At 38.6% G+C, this 13,003-nt stretch overlaps 1 protein-coding gene across 5 annotated transcripts in view; it reads left to right on the top strand.

Moving 5' to 3' along the window:
* Positions 1-992: 992 nt before the first annotated feature.
* TCF12 (transcription factor 12) overlaps positions 993-13,003 on the top strand; it is a gene marked incomplete at its 5' end in the record, with an annotated part of 164,186 nt that continues 152,175 nt past the window's right edge. For all 5 annotated transcript variants that reach the window (XM_082005128.1, XM_082005129.1, XM_082005131.1 and 2 more), the window contains 2 exons: positions 993-1,153; positions 1,988-2,060. In XM_082005128.1, the coding sequence (XP_081861254.1) occupies positions 1,079-1,153; positions 1,988-2,060 (148 nt within the window). The remainder of the gene's footprint in view (positions 1,154-1,987; positions 2,061-13,003) is intronic.

Raw genomic sequence — 13,003 nt, forward strand, 5'->3', positions numbered from 1 at the left:
GGCAGCGAGGGGCAAGGGGCCGCGGACGAGCGCGGGTCTGCCCGGGGGCCGTCGCGGGGGAAGAGGAGGCGCCGCTGGGGAGCCCCAGGGGCGGCAGTCAGGGTCGGGCGGCGTGCTGGGGTCTCCTCCGGCGGCGAGGCGGGCCGCGGACCTTGGGCGGCCTGCGGTGCCCGGCCCCGGGCTGGAGCGAGTCCCCGCGAGCGGCGTTAGGGGCGCGCGTTACCCGCCGCCCGGCTCCCAGCTCATAAAGGATCGCGGCGGCCCCAGCCTAACCCCGTCGCGCCGGGCGGCCACGAAACTTGGCGGGGAGCGGGGCTGCGGGAGCGCCCCCGCCGCTCCCCTGCGGCGCCCGCCGGGCACAAGGGAAGGCGCGGACCCCGCCGCCCCTCCTTCCTAGTCCCCCCCTCCCGTCCGCCGCGCGCGCGCGTTCCACTCACCCCACCCCCCCGGCCCGGCAGCGGCGCGCGCGCGCCCGGCCCCGCGCCGCGTGTGCGCCTGCGGTGCGCGGGGGCGGCTCCCGCCCCGCCGCGGTCCCGAGCGCGGAGCGGCGGTCGCGGCCCGCGGGCGGGTAAGTGGGGAGAGCCGCGCCGCCGCCGAAGGCGGCCGGTGGCGATGCCGGGGCAGGGAGGGCTGCGGTGTGGCGCGTCCAGCCCCGGCTGTCAGCCCCATTGTGGCGGCGGCCCCGAGTCACTTAATCTCTCGCTAATTCTCCGGACTTCGCCGGGCCGCGGCTGTTTACTTGCTTTCGCTTGCCTGGGGGGGCCCTAATTCCTGGCGGCGGCGGTCCCGCTGCGGCCTGGCTGTGCCTCGCTCGAGGTGGGGGAGAAGTGGTATGAGGGAGAAAAGGGAGTCGGAGGAAACTTAAGGAGAGTTGGTTGGCGTGGGGGAGCTACTGCTGGTTCCGTCAGCCCGCCCCGTAAAGAGGGGCTTCCCAGGGCTTTCCCCACATTGCCTCGGGGGCGCAGGTACTGGAGGCCCTTCTTCGTGCGGGGCCACCTTCCCAGCGTCGGGGGTCGGCACCAGCCCCGTGCTGAAGCTCTCCCTGTGCCCTAGAAGGTGGTCGGAGGAGCGGAGGAAGATGAACTCCCAGCAGCAGAGGATGGCCGCTATAGGAACTGACAAGGAGCTGAGCGACCTGCTGGACTTCAGTGCGGTAGGGTCTCTCCGAGGTCTTCTCATGACTTCTGCGTGCTAAAGCGAACTGAGGAGTAGGGGCAGCAGCGTGCAGGGCTCGGCTGGGCCCGTCTCGGCCAAGTTGGACACCTGAACTTTGATGTAATGTCTAGACTTCCAGATTTAATACTGTAATACCAGCTGGGTCAATTGGTTTAACTGGTTAAAATCAGGCTGACCCAGTGATGGCATAATCTAATAATTAACGTTTGTTAAGCTGGCATGTGGCACTGCTACTTTGGCTTTTTTTTCTTTTTTTTTTTTTTTTTTCAAGCAAACCAAGAAAATTTAATGTCCATAGACAACAGAAGTTATTAATTGATAGTTCATACAGTAATTTTGGCTTAGAAAATTAAAGGTGTTTTCTGTGTGATACTTTTAACAGATTTTAAAAAAGTGCTTGATCTATAAACATAATCTATTATCTTTAAAACCACTGCTTCTCAAAAGCTGTCTTTATCCAGTGGCTTTAGACTCACAGGTCAGTAAGAAACATGTTTTGAGTAGCAAAATTTAAGATACAGAAGTATTTTAAATTGCCATAGTAGCAGTAGGTTTCCTTTTAATTTTATTTTAAAGTTGGTTTTGTTCATGTAGAGAAGAGGTTTTAGTGGTATTAATAAATTGCAAGGAGTACTTTATCTTATTAGTTTTATGGGTATAATCTTGCATCTTACATGCTGTTTATTTTCTAGTAGAAAAATGAATCAAATAATTGTTTCTTATTAACTCTTTTAAAGTTTACATTAATAAATTAGCACAGAGTTTCAAAGCCAGTTTGAAACACATCTTTTTTTTTTTTCTTGTTTTGTAGATGTTTTCCCCACCTGTTAATAGTGGGAAAACCAGACCAACTACGCTAGGAAGCAGCCAGTTCAGTGGATCAGGTAGGATGCATCCAAGATACATAAAGTTCATGTAACTAGGTCTTGATGTTTTAGCTTAGTCTTCATGTGCTCAAAGTATGGTAATGTTTGGTTTGTACAAATTCTTGTAAGATATTCAGATTAATTAGAGGCACGGTCTTTTGATCTGACTTCATAACACTTTTTTTTTTAACTTTACCCACAATTTTCCTCTATATGCCTTAGACTACTTGTCCCTGTAGTGTGGGGATACACAAAGAAGCGTCTCTAGTCACACTGACACGCAAGCTGTCTCACTCTGTTACGTTAAAAATGAATGGTGGCTTTCTTTTTGTTTGTTTGATAAAATCAAACTTACCTGTTCAGTCGAGGTATTTGCTAGCCCCTGTATGAATGGGGAAAGCACTTACATAAAATGCCAAACAATAAAATACTCTTGACACAAGGATATATTTTTAAAATACACTTCTTAAGGAAAATGTAAGGCTAATACAGTTTTCTAGTACTGTGTAGTTCTCCAAGTATTGATAAATGGAATTCTCTCATGTTGAACCTTTATCAGTGCATCTGGAAACAAGTAACTGTTATTTACACATTGCATGTATTTTGTGGCTTCAATGTCTTGAGGTCCACCTGATGGCTGTTTTCAGAGACTTTAAGCTAAGCTTGTAGTAGGAAGCAGGTGCAATTTTTTTAAGAGAGACTTTATATCTTTCTTGCAAAAGGTATATTTATTACTACTTACAAAAGAGAAACTAAAGTAACTTTTTGATAACGTTTGTTCTTTTTTTATGTATGCTTATTTGCTGTGAATACAGTGAGGTGGTATATTTGTTTTTGAGTACAGCAAAGCGGTGTGTTTATTTTCAGTTAAGGCTAATGAAAATAAATTTCTAGAATGCCAGTAGAGGAGTGAAGTAGTTGCCTGAAGTTGTGCAGTAACATTGCCTCTTTGCTTCTTATCTTGTCCAAGCTGTTACTTTGAGAGTCCAAATGACACCTTGCATTTTAGTGATGCTTTAGAATTTTTGTTTTTAAAAGCATCATAAAACTTCTGAATTGTATAATTTTGCAAACTCTTCAGAGACTTATCCACCACATTTAATTTAATGAAAATATGTAGCAAATGTTTTAATTGTAACATATCTCAAGAATCATTTTACTTTTTGTCTCCTAAAAAGTGTGAGTGGTTTTGTCTTCCTCTTTGAAAGTACATAAAGTTTAAATTATTGGCAATAGTGAGACAGCAAATCTGTACACAATGTAGTTAATATTATTTTTGTTTTTAATACAATATTCAAGACAGTTGTTTCTCAAAAGATTGTTTTAAAAGACTTCCAGGTAGATAAAACTTACTGTGGGGAGCACAGCCTAATCTTACCGTCCTCCTTTCTCCTTGCTTTTCCTGAAGGAGTAGAATAATTTTCTGTTGAATAATAAACCTTTCATTTTTAGTTCAGCTCTTAGATCAGTCTTAGCTAATGCAGCTTGCCCTATTTGTAGGTAATGTTTCCCCTTCTTTACTTGGATGGCTCAGAAAGTGTGAGAATGCCAGAAAACTTATCTTTTTGGGAGAAACAGTGTTGACTCCTTGAATTTCTTTACCAATGTGGTATATCATCACATAGATAGTAATCATGAGCAATACACTGCAGCTGTCAAACAAGGCACAAGTTCAACTGAATTCCCTTTGGAAAAGATAATGGTATATAGTTGTGGGTTTTAATTGAAAACATTTCTGGTTGTAGGGATTTACTGGTTAGTGGGATTATATGCCCTAAGTCTTGCAATGTTATGACCTAGACCTTGACCTAGGGGGATTAACTCTACAGGAGTGAGAGGTGACAAACTTCTGTATTAGTTGTGTTCTGAGTCAGTCTTAAGTGTTATAGAAAGGCTATGTTAAGATCATTGACGAAGTATAGACATTTAATTTCTAGCACTCTGATGTAATTGTGGTCTAACTTTAGTTTCAAGTGTTCTGTAACTGCTAGGACAAACAATATTTGGAAACTTCTTTTTTTTTCTGCTAGAGGCCACTTTTTAAAGAGAAACATGAAAGGAAGAGGTATTTATTTCTTTGAGCTATCTAGTACCAGAAAGCATAGCATGCACAGATTCCTAAAAAGTACTTTTTAAAATTTTTTCTTTGAATACAGAATGATGCTACCTCTAACAGAGACTTTGTTATTTTGATAGCAATTACAGAAGTGAAGCTTGCTTCAGTATCTTTCCCATTAAACTCAGCTGTTTTTCTGATGTCTTTACAAACCTACTAAAGGAAAGTTTTTTTCCTCCTCTTAGTTGGAATAAGAATGTGTTTATTGTTTGTTATTGTAGAGACCCCTTTTTCTCATTTCAACTTAAACAAATCTGAAAACACGGTCCCTGCGGCCTCTCAACCTATCAGTTATTCGAGATGCAGCCTAATGGCCCCCATTAAGTAGCTGAAAATCAATTGCGTGTCTGCCTGGCTCTTAAGACTGTATATTTCTGGGAAATCTGATTTAGAAGGAAGGAATGCTCATGATGCATTTTCCTTGCCACCCCCAGGTCCTCAGTTTTAAAGGACAAATTAGTTGCTGTTCAAGGATGGTTAAGTTCTACTTGTTTTTCAGCTGTGGCTTTGTGAAATGTTGGAAATATTAGGGTATGTGTTATTAATTCTGATGTAACAAGCTTGATCTGGTATAATTCTGCAGTATTTCTGTTGATATGCTGTAAAAATATATGTGTAACTGGGTTGCATAAATAAAATGGCTAATGTGACTGATTATATATATATAAAATTTGTAAGAAAATACTGTCATGGATTAACATATGAACATTGTGTTTTGATTACCAGATTGCTGAAGTCTGGTTTTTGAGCAGGCTTGCTTTCTACAGGTCAATCAGTTATGGATGAAATAAGTGGACTAATCTGATATATGGTAGCATCCTATGACAGTAAGTTGTGTAAGCTGCTGATAAAGTCAAATAACTTAGTCAGACTACTGGTGAATATAAACATATTGGAAAGTAACCTGATATGCAAGTCCGTGAGTCAAGCCACAAAACATTCCTTGTCATTCCTGTTGTAATTACCTCCTGTTTAAAACAGAACTTCCCATTCTTTTCTCCTCCAAAACCAACTTGTAAAGATAAAGCCATTTCTGTCTTAGAAATTGTAGGAGGAAAAGGCATAGGTCAGAGATATACTCTATTGCGCTTTTTAATCAGGCTTTTTTGCAGATTTTAAAATTAAAATTTTCTATGTTGCTACTATGGTTAACAGTGAAATGTTGCTTTGTTTTGCTTTTGTCAAAACCAGAAAGTGTATACCAATACAAACCTGGATGGTTACCCACTTTGTTTAATACCCTTTATTTATTACCATAACTCCATTAAAATCCAGTTGCAATATTCAGGTGCCTGCCATAGCCAATAATAGTGCAGTTTTCCTATGGTTCCCAGTAGGTTTGATCAATTTTCAATTTTTTCTGTGATAGAAATTTTTAATTCTTGTGTGTGGTACCCTAAAATAAACTCCTTTCTTTTTTTCTCTTGCAAAGGACTACTTTAACATCTACAAGGAATATATCTGAGACGGTATTTTCCTTTGTGGCCTGTGATCTTTGATTTTTGTAGCCGTCTCATTGTTCCAATAGCATTATTTTTGTGTATGGCTGTGCACCTGCATATGCGAGGTATGAGTCAAAAAGCTGAAGTAAGATAATGTGGATATCTAACAGAAAGCCAAGTGGTAAGGGTTTAAAGTAAGAGGTACAGTTCAAGAGCTAAGTCGTCCAAATGTGACATTTTTCTTGCCTGTTAAGATTCTTAGGAAGCTCCTGAAAAATGAGTACACGTGTGTGTGGATAGCATTGGGAACAAATCTTGCGTGTACCCAGACGTTCCTCACACCAGACCTACATGCAAAAAATCTTACGAATGTATCTGTTTAAATACCTGCTTTTAATAGTTTGGTCCCCTTTTATGCAGATTCAAGAGGCTGCCCTTTCCTCTTCTGTCTACTAATGTACTGAGTTTGTAAGGAATGGGTTGGTATACACCACTAATTAGTAGCCTGATGCAAAGACCATTTAATCTGATAGCCTGCCATTAACCTGAGTGTCCCTAAATTAGGGCCATGTGTCTGGAGACTGGACACAATGACAATTCTTTAGCCAGTCTATTAAGTTACCAAGCGGTGTTTTCCAACATTGGTGAATCCTGGCTTGATTACTGTTTGTCAGTCCCCTGTAAAACTCTCACCCGCTTTTTAGTTTTGCATCAGTAGTTCCTTGTAAAAGAAACAAACAAAAAACCCAACAAAAAAACTTGGAAGAGTTACCTGGATGGGCAATGTTTTAAATGCTGCATTCCATTAATCTATAGCAAGTGTTAAAGAGAGAAGGCACTCTTAACTCTGACAGCCAAATCACAGCCTTGGAGAAAACTACAGAAAGATGAGACACTTTATGTATGCAAATTAGTGCTCCTAACCTTTCAAAATACATTATTTTTTTCTTTTTATCAGAAATGTTGTTCCTGAGAAAAATAAATCCTCTGGTACCATTCTGTGTGTGTTTCTGGTACAGTCTTCGATTGACGTATAGGAAATTCCTAGTGCCTTCTTGTAATCCCTGAATTAAGGAGTTGATGAGAGATCTCATGTAGTCACATAGTCTTATTCTACAATGTGTTAGGTCATGTCAGATTCTTTTAAATTAAAAAAAAAAGTGGAAGGGCTATATTTCAGAAATTTGGTCCGTTTTTCTGGTTTTGTCATCCAAAATATGTTATGATCCTGTTTGGTTTTGTTTGCTGTTCAAAAGAAAATAAGCTTATTGTGTGTTAAATGCCAGAAATCTAGGGTGGCCTGTTAAAAAAAACATTAGGTCATGCAGGTACGTGACTTTTTTCTTTTTATTTTTAATATCTAATTTGTCTTCTATCTGCATTAAAAGTGAACCAGCAGACCTGGTAACCTGGTAGTTCATCTTGGGTTGGAGGGGTGTTAAAATCTGTCCTCTTCTGAAGAGCCTGGGAAGAGTTGCAGAAGCTTTATTCTTGAAAGCAGAAAGGTAGCTTCTGTAGCTTCTTTCCCCTCTAGTTGTTTGTATGGGAGATCCATGGATTACCTTCAAATGGGCCAAAGGCAAGTGAGATGATTTGAGTCTGGATCCCTCACCTATTGCATTTAGAAACCTAGAAGGCTGATACAGTGCTAGTAAATTGGTGGCTCTGCAGCTTGCCTGGTGGCAGTCTCTGTCTCACTGTTGCTGTTTTCTCCTCCCCTTCCCTTGCCTTTGGGAAGACAAATTATCAGACACTTAATCCATGAACAGTCTTGAAAAGTACAGCGTATAAAAGGACTAAATAACTGCTTCCATATTCCTGTTTTAGAAAGAGGAGGAGAAAAAAAAATATTGGACAAATGGAGAGAACTGATCACCCAGTGTTAAAGCAGTCTCTGGCAAGGTGTTTGCAGTCACGTGGATATTGAGGTTTTTTGTGGTTTTAAAAAAACAGGAAAAAAAGGAAAGTTGCTGGAAAAGCTATAGGTGTTTTGAATCTAGCTTGGTGAGCAGATAAGTAGGTGTTTGTCCATCATTTATTGCCATTGGCTGTGGTTTTGAAACGGCTGTTACCACTTAAGGTGATGGTATGAACCTCATGTCAATTGTTCAGAAATTCCTTGCTGTCTTTCAAATAGCTAATTTTAGAATTTCTGGTAGCATTTGGCCTGTCTTCTGTGTAGAGATATACTTGGCACTGTTAATAAGGGAAACTAACTTTTGCTGTATTGGCATGTAGAAAGCATTCTTTTAAAAAGTTAATCTCTTGTTTGCAGCAGTTGGTTTTCCCAGGATGACAGCAGTGATGTGATCATTGCAAGGAAGATCTTTGCAATGTTATTTCTGGGTGGCTTCAGAAGGTCTGGGGTCGCAGTAGTGCGGTGTCCTTTCCTGATGTGAATGGGGCACCTCCTACCATCACCCTCCACCCCAACCAGTAGCTCTTTGATCTGCCAGATTTTTCTGACGTATACTGTAAGTGATGAAGAGTATTCAGATGCTTTGGAGAGTGGTCTTAATGGCATGTGGGAAGGAATATGATTTGAAATTGCCTGTTGCTCTACTTCTGGATTTACCCAGAGCGCAGTGTTGCTATAAAGGTAAAGACAAGGACTAAAGGTTTGGGTGAAGTGGAGGAAGAGTCCTGAAAAGAGCCAGAGGAGAAATTGCATGTTATCTGAGGAATTCCTTTTCTTTGAAGAGAAGTATAAATGAGATTCTTATGTATTTGTGTGTCCTTTTATGGTAGCTGATCGTGTACTCGGTCCCTTAATTACTGTAGAACTTTTATTATGTCTGTAATTTTGCTAAGGGTTGGGGGTTTTTTTTTCATTTGTTTTTGGTCTTTTTTTTCGGTCTTTGGCAAGGGAATTTTATGTTAAAAGTTTGTCATTCATTCATACATACATACATGCCAAAGTTCCCCTTCCCCCCACTTCTTTCCAGCTGTCACACAAAGAGGACTTAACTCCTTAGTCATTTTGCTGTCAAGTTGGTATGGCAGCTGTTTGTCTCAGATAATTCTACTTTATCCATAGTTGAGCCTATAGATACTGTTACATGATTTCTGTTAATCTAGTATATACTATAATAGAAACTTGGTAAACTGTATTTTAAGTTGATAAAGGTATAGTGTAATTTTTCATGGTTGAAAATTGTGTGTATTTATGAACAGAAGGATGTTTAAGGCACTAACAGAATACCATATCACTTACTAAGATTGGAGTTTGTGGAGACTATTATTAAAATTGGAAGATGTGCATAAACTTGAGTGGTTTACTAGACCTCTTGAGCTGACTCCTCTTGGCCACAGAAATGCAGCTCCTTTTTTTGGTACTCTAATGTTGAGGGATTATGTTTTTGGGGAATAGCATTGCACATTTTTAGGAGCTTTATAAAATTTCTTAAATTACCAGATGTGATCTATGTGATATAATCAGTACGCCTTCTATCTTAAATTTTCTTCAAAAGAAATACTAGTTTATCATATTTCAAAATGTGTTTTCAATAAATGACTTCACTGAATAAAGTATGTACTCTAAAAAGCTATTTTTTTAGAGGCATTGTCTAATTTAATGTGTTAGCACTTCTTCAGAAGTACGTAGCAAAACCTAATTCATTTTGTGTGTTCTCCTGTGAGGAAGTTACTAAATTTAAATAAAGTAAGAAAAAGCACTATTTTCTTCATGTGAATTACTTGATGGTGATTGTTATTGAATGCTCATAATTATTTTTAATAAATAATTATTAAGTGATTAAGGTGTATACACCTTAATCACTTTTCTGGTTATTAAGCATTGAAAGAGAAGGGGGAAAACTATTATTTCAGTGCATAATTATCATCCTAAGGACAGGAAATGTATTTTTAATCTCCCCCCCTCTCCCCCCGCCAAGTACTGCTGGCCACTCCTTCAATTTGGGTTTTTATTAATATGAAAGTCTAAAAGTCAGTTCTACTGTATACCTCAATCTGATGATTTGGAAGTACTTGTGGACTTTTTAATACTATAATACATTATTGACTAGTGGTTGTAGGGGCAAGGTTTTTTTCTATTATGAGTCTAAGATGAGATAATGATAATTTTTTTAATGTCTTGAATGAATGGCTTGTGTTTTTCATTTGTAAAACAAAGCTGTGTTTGTAAACAAAACATTCAAAAACATAAAGGACATACTTTTTTGGTGAAGATGTTAACTGAATACCAAGAATGATCAGAAAGAGCAGCTTTTGTTATATTTAATAATAACTCACTGTTTTCAAAGGATAATCAGGCTAAAATGTACCAAATCAATCTTTAGGACTTTGTTAGATTCTTCTTGTATGCTAGGGATGTGATCGTTTGTTTGTTTGTTTTTTTGAAAGAAGGAGCTGAAATTGCTTTAAATGAAAAAAACTTCATGTTCTTACCAATGTAATGCAGAAAAATCTCACTTGATCACATGAAAATAATTGTTGCTTGTGTTTTAAAGAAATATTTGCAATGGACAGTGGAAGAGGAAGAGACTTGATAAAAAAAGTTTACTTTACAGCCCTGTTAGTAGGATAATGCTCTCTCGGAACGCTGGTAAAGCACAAAACTAAGTAAGGTTTGTCTTGGACAGAGAAGTTTTAACACTTCCATATTAGTGCTATGGAAAACTTCAAAAACTGCTCATGCTATAGAATTGCTTTTGGAAAAAGAAGGTAGAAAGTGTACATTTCTGGTATTACACACAATTTTTCTTTATTGGTAAGTGGAAAATAAGTAGATATATTTTACATATAGCTGGCAGTTTTGAATGAATAATTTTTTTTTCTCTGAAGTAAATCTTGTTTATCACAGTGGACCTGATTTCTTGCACCTGAAGTTCTACAGAGATTGCCTATATTGTGTTTTGTAAGCATGTGAGATATTTGTTACTCTTTTCAAGTCTGCTTTTTTTTGGTATTGCAGACTCATTTTTTTTTCTGTACCAGTTGTAGCTGCAGAAACAGTAGTATCTCTGTTTATCAGGTTGTTAGTTATGTGGAGCTCTAGTAATAAATTGAACCACTTGCTTTTGCTGTTCTACTTTCCTTTGCATGAACAAAATGGCAGGAAACATTTTGTTTGTGCCTTGTCTCTGAAAGAACTCCTTGCTGCTGATGAAGACGAAGCAGTGGTAACACAGAGAAACTAAAGTTAGTCTGTGTTGGAGTTTTATATAGAAGTGTATTCTGAGCCTTGATTTGTGGAAATTATGCTTTAGACAGCCTATTTTTCCCCCTTTTTAAACAGAGAGATGAATAGGCAGAACTAATTCTCAGAAAAACGTACCTAGTAAAACAAAATCCAAATTTGGTAATTTCTAGTTGTATACATTTTGTGGGTAAAATACCAATGAATATTAGACCATGAATGTTCATGTTCTGTGTGTTACATGAAATTGAGTTTAAACCAAAATTTACCCTTAATTTAATATAAGCAAGAAGTTGATCTGTAGCATTACCTGATGTCTGTATTTATTCTGTTCAGAGTATGACCAAAATGTATTGCTAATTTTCATATGTATATAATTGTCTTTGGAGAGTGAGTTGACTTATAGTCCTCCTGTCGTCTTACATGTTCAGGTTTTACAGACAAAATCTTTAGTGTATTGAATGGTTCCAAGTCTTACCTAAAATAAAAAATGAATGCACATTGGTGTTTTTTTATGTGCTATCTGCATTTTTAACATCTATCTAAAAGTCCAAACCAAACTGTGTTTTTAACTTGAATGAGACAATAAGAAGGGAACTAGACAGAAGATAACAGTGAAACATGAAACTCGGAGTGTGATTCATACCTATTAGCGCATAATGTGTGAGAAGAATGTAAAGAGTTTAATTTAAAGTAACGTTGCTTTGTGAACTTGGTTTCTGTAGTTCTGTTGGAAAACATGTTTAAAGCCTAAAAGATGTAGATACATCCATGATAAAGTAATTGAATTTCACATTGTGCATGCTGCAGGGATTTCTTGTAACCAAGTATCTCTTGAATTTTCTACTGTGTTGCATTACTGTTAGTAGGATGCTGTGGAGATAAATACACTTAAGAAAATCATAAAGTCTTCTATAGGAGGATGGAAATCACTATTTAAATTTTCATTTTTTATTTATTTGAATGCAAGATGCTATTGATGTTATCCCAAGAGCTATTGTGGCTACTCTGTGAAATGATTAAACCAGACAGCTTTGCTTGTAGGACAAACATTTTTTTATATTGTGATGTTTTGGTGGTTTTTTCAACGCGACACCTATCCTGTTCCAGTTTCTCTATGCAGCAGCTTCATGAGTCATAATCCTTGCAAAAGAACACAGCTTAAAATAATCACCAATTGTTTCTTTGCAATTCTATTCACTGCCCACTGCAAATAAACAAGAGCAGAAATGACAATATCATTTAATCCTTTAATGTTTGCTTTTGACGTGCAAAACATTCTCTTGTAATAGAGAAGTAATCCATAAGGAGGGTAGCTGCTCTTTCATCTTCCTGAATGTTAAATGAAGCCAAGGCTTTTATGAAGAGATGGTGATTTAATGAAGATGACCGAGTTTTGGAGTAATAAAAAGCTTTTGTGTATTTCTAAAAATGATGCATGGTGCTTACTACTGCAGAGTTCAAATGGCTGTATTTTGTAGTATGTCTTTGCAAGATTAGTGCTTGTGGTGCTTAGGTGCAAGGTGATTGAATGGTATGGTAAACCAGAAATTTTTCCCTTTGATTTTATAATAGAAATGCACATCTCTGCCAGTCTATGTGTGTAAGTGCATGTAATGTCTGACGTGTGTTCTCTGCTCTGTGTAATGCTTTTATTTTGGTAACCTTGAAAATAACTCTGATATCGTATTCCCTTGCCAGAGGACAGTAATGAGCGCAGAAAAAAAAAATGGAGCATGAATTTTGTCAATATTACTTATGACAGGAACATCTGAATTGGATATTTTTCTTGCAAGTACTCATAAGATGCTGATTTTAAAAAGCTCCTCAACTCAACCCCCCCCCAAAAAAACCCACCCCAAAACCTCCCCAAAACCAAACCCCAGTAAAAACCCAAACAAACCGAAACCCTCATCTTTTTTCCCTTTCAGTTGTTCATTTCATTAGTTTATTCGTAATATCTTTTTAATAATCTGTAATAGTACTGCTTGCAAAGCAAGCTAATGCCTGATGCTTCTAAAGGAAGCAGAGAGAGACTTTAAAGGATGGGAGACCATATCCTCTCCAGAACATACTCTCCCAACAGTTTTCAGGCCTTCATGAATCAGCAAAAGGGCCTTTTATTTTTTCCCTCTTCGTAAATCAACCCCTTAACTTCTCTAAAAGTTAATTTAATCTTTCTTTTTGTCCACCAAGGTTCTAAAGAAGGTTGTGATTCTTTACAAAATGTTTCTACTTGTATGTT

This window comes from Phaethon aethereus (assembly GCF_964289735.1).
Source record: "Phaethon aethereus genome assembly, chromosome: 12".
NCBI classification, from domain to species: Eukaryota; Metazoa; Chordata; class Aves; order Phaethontiformes; family Phaethontidae; genus Phaethon; species Phaethon aethereus.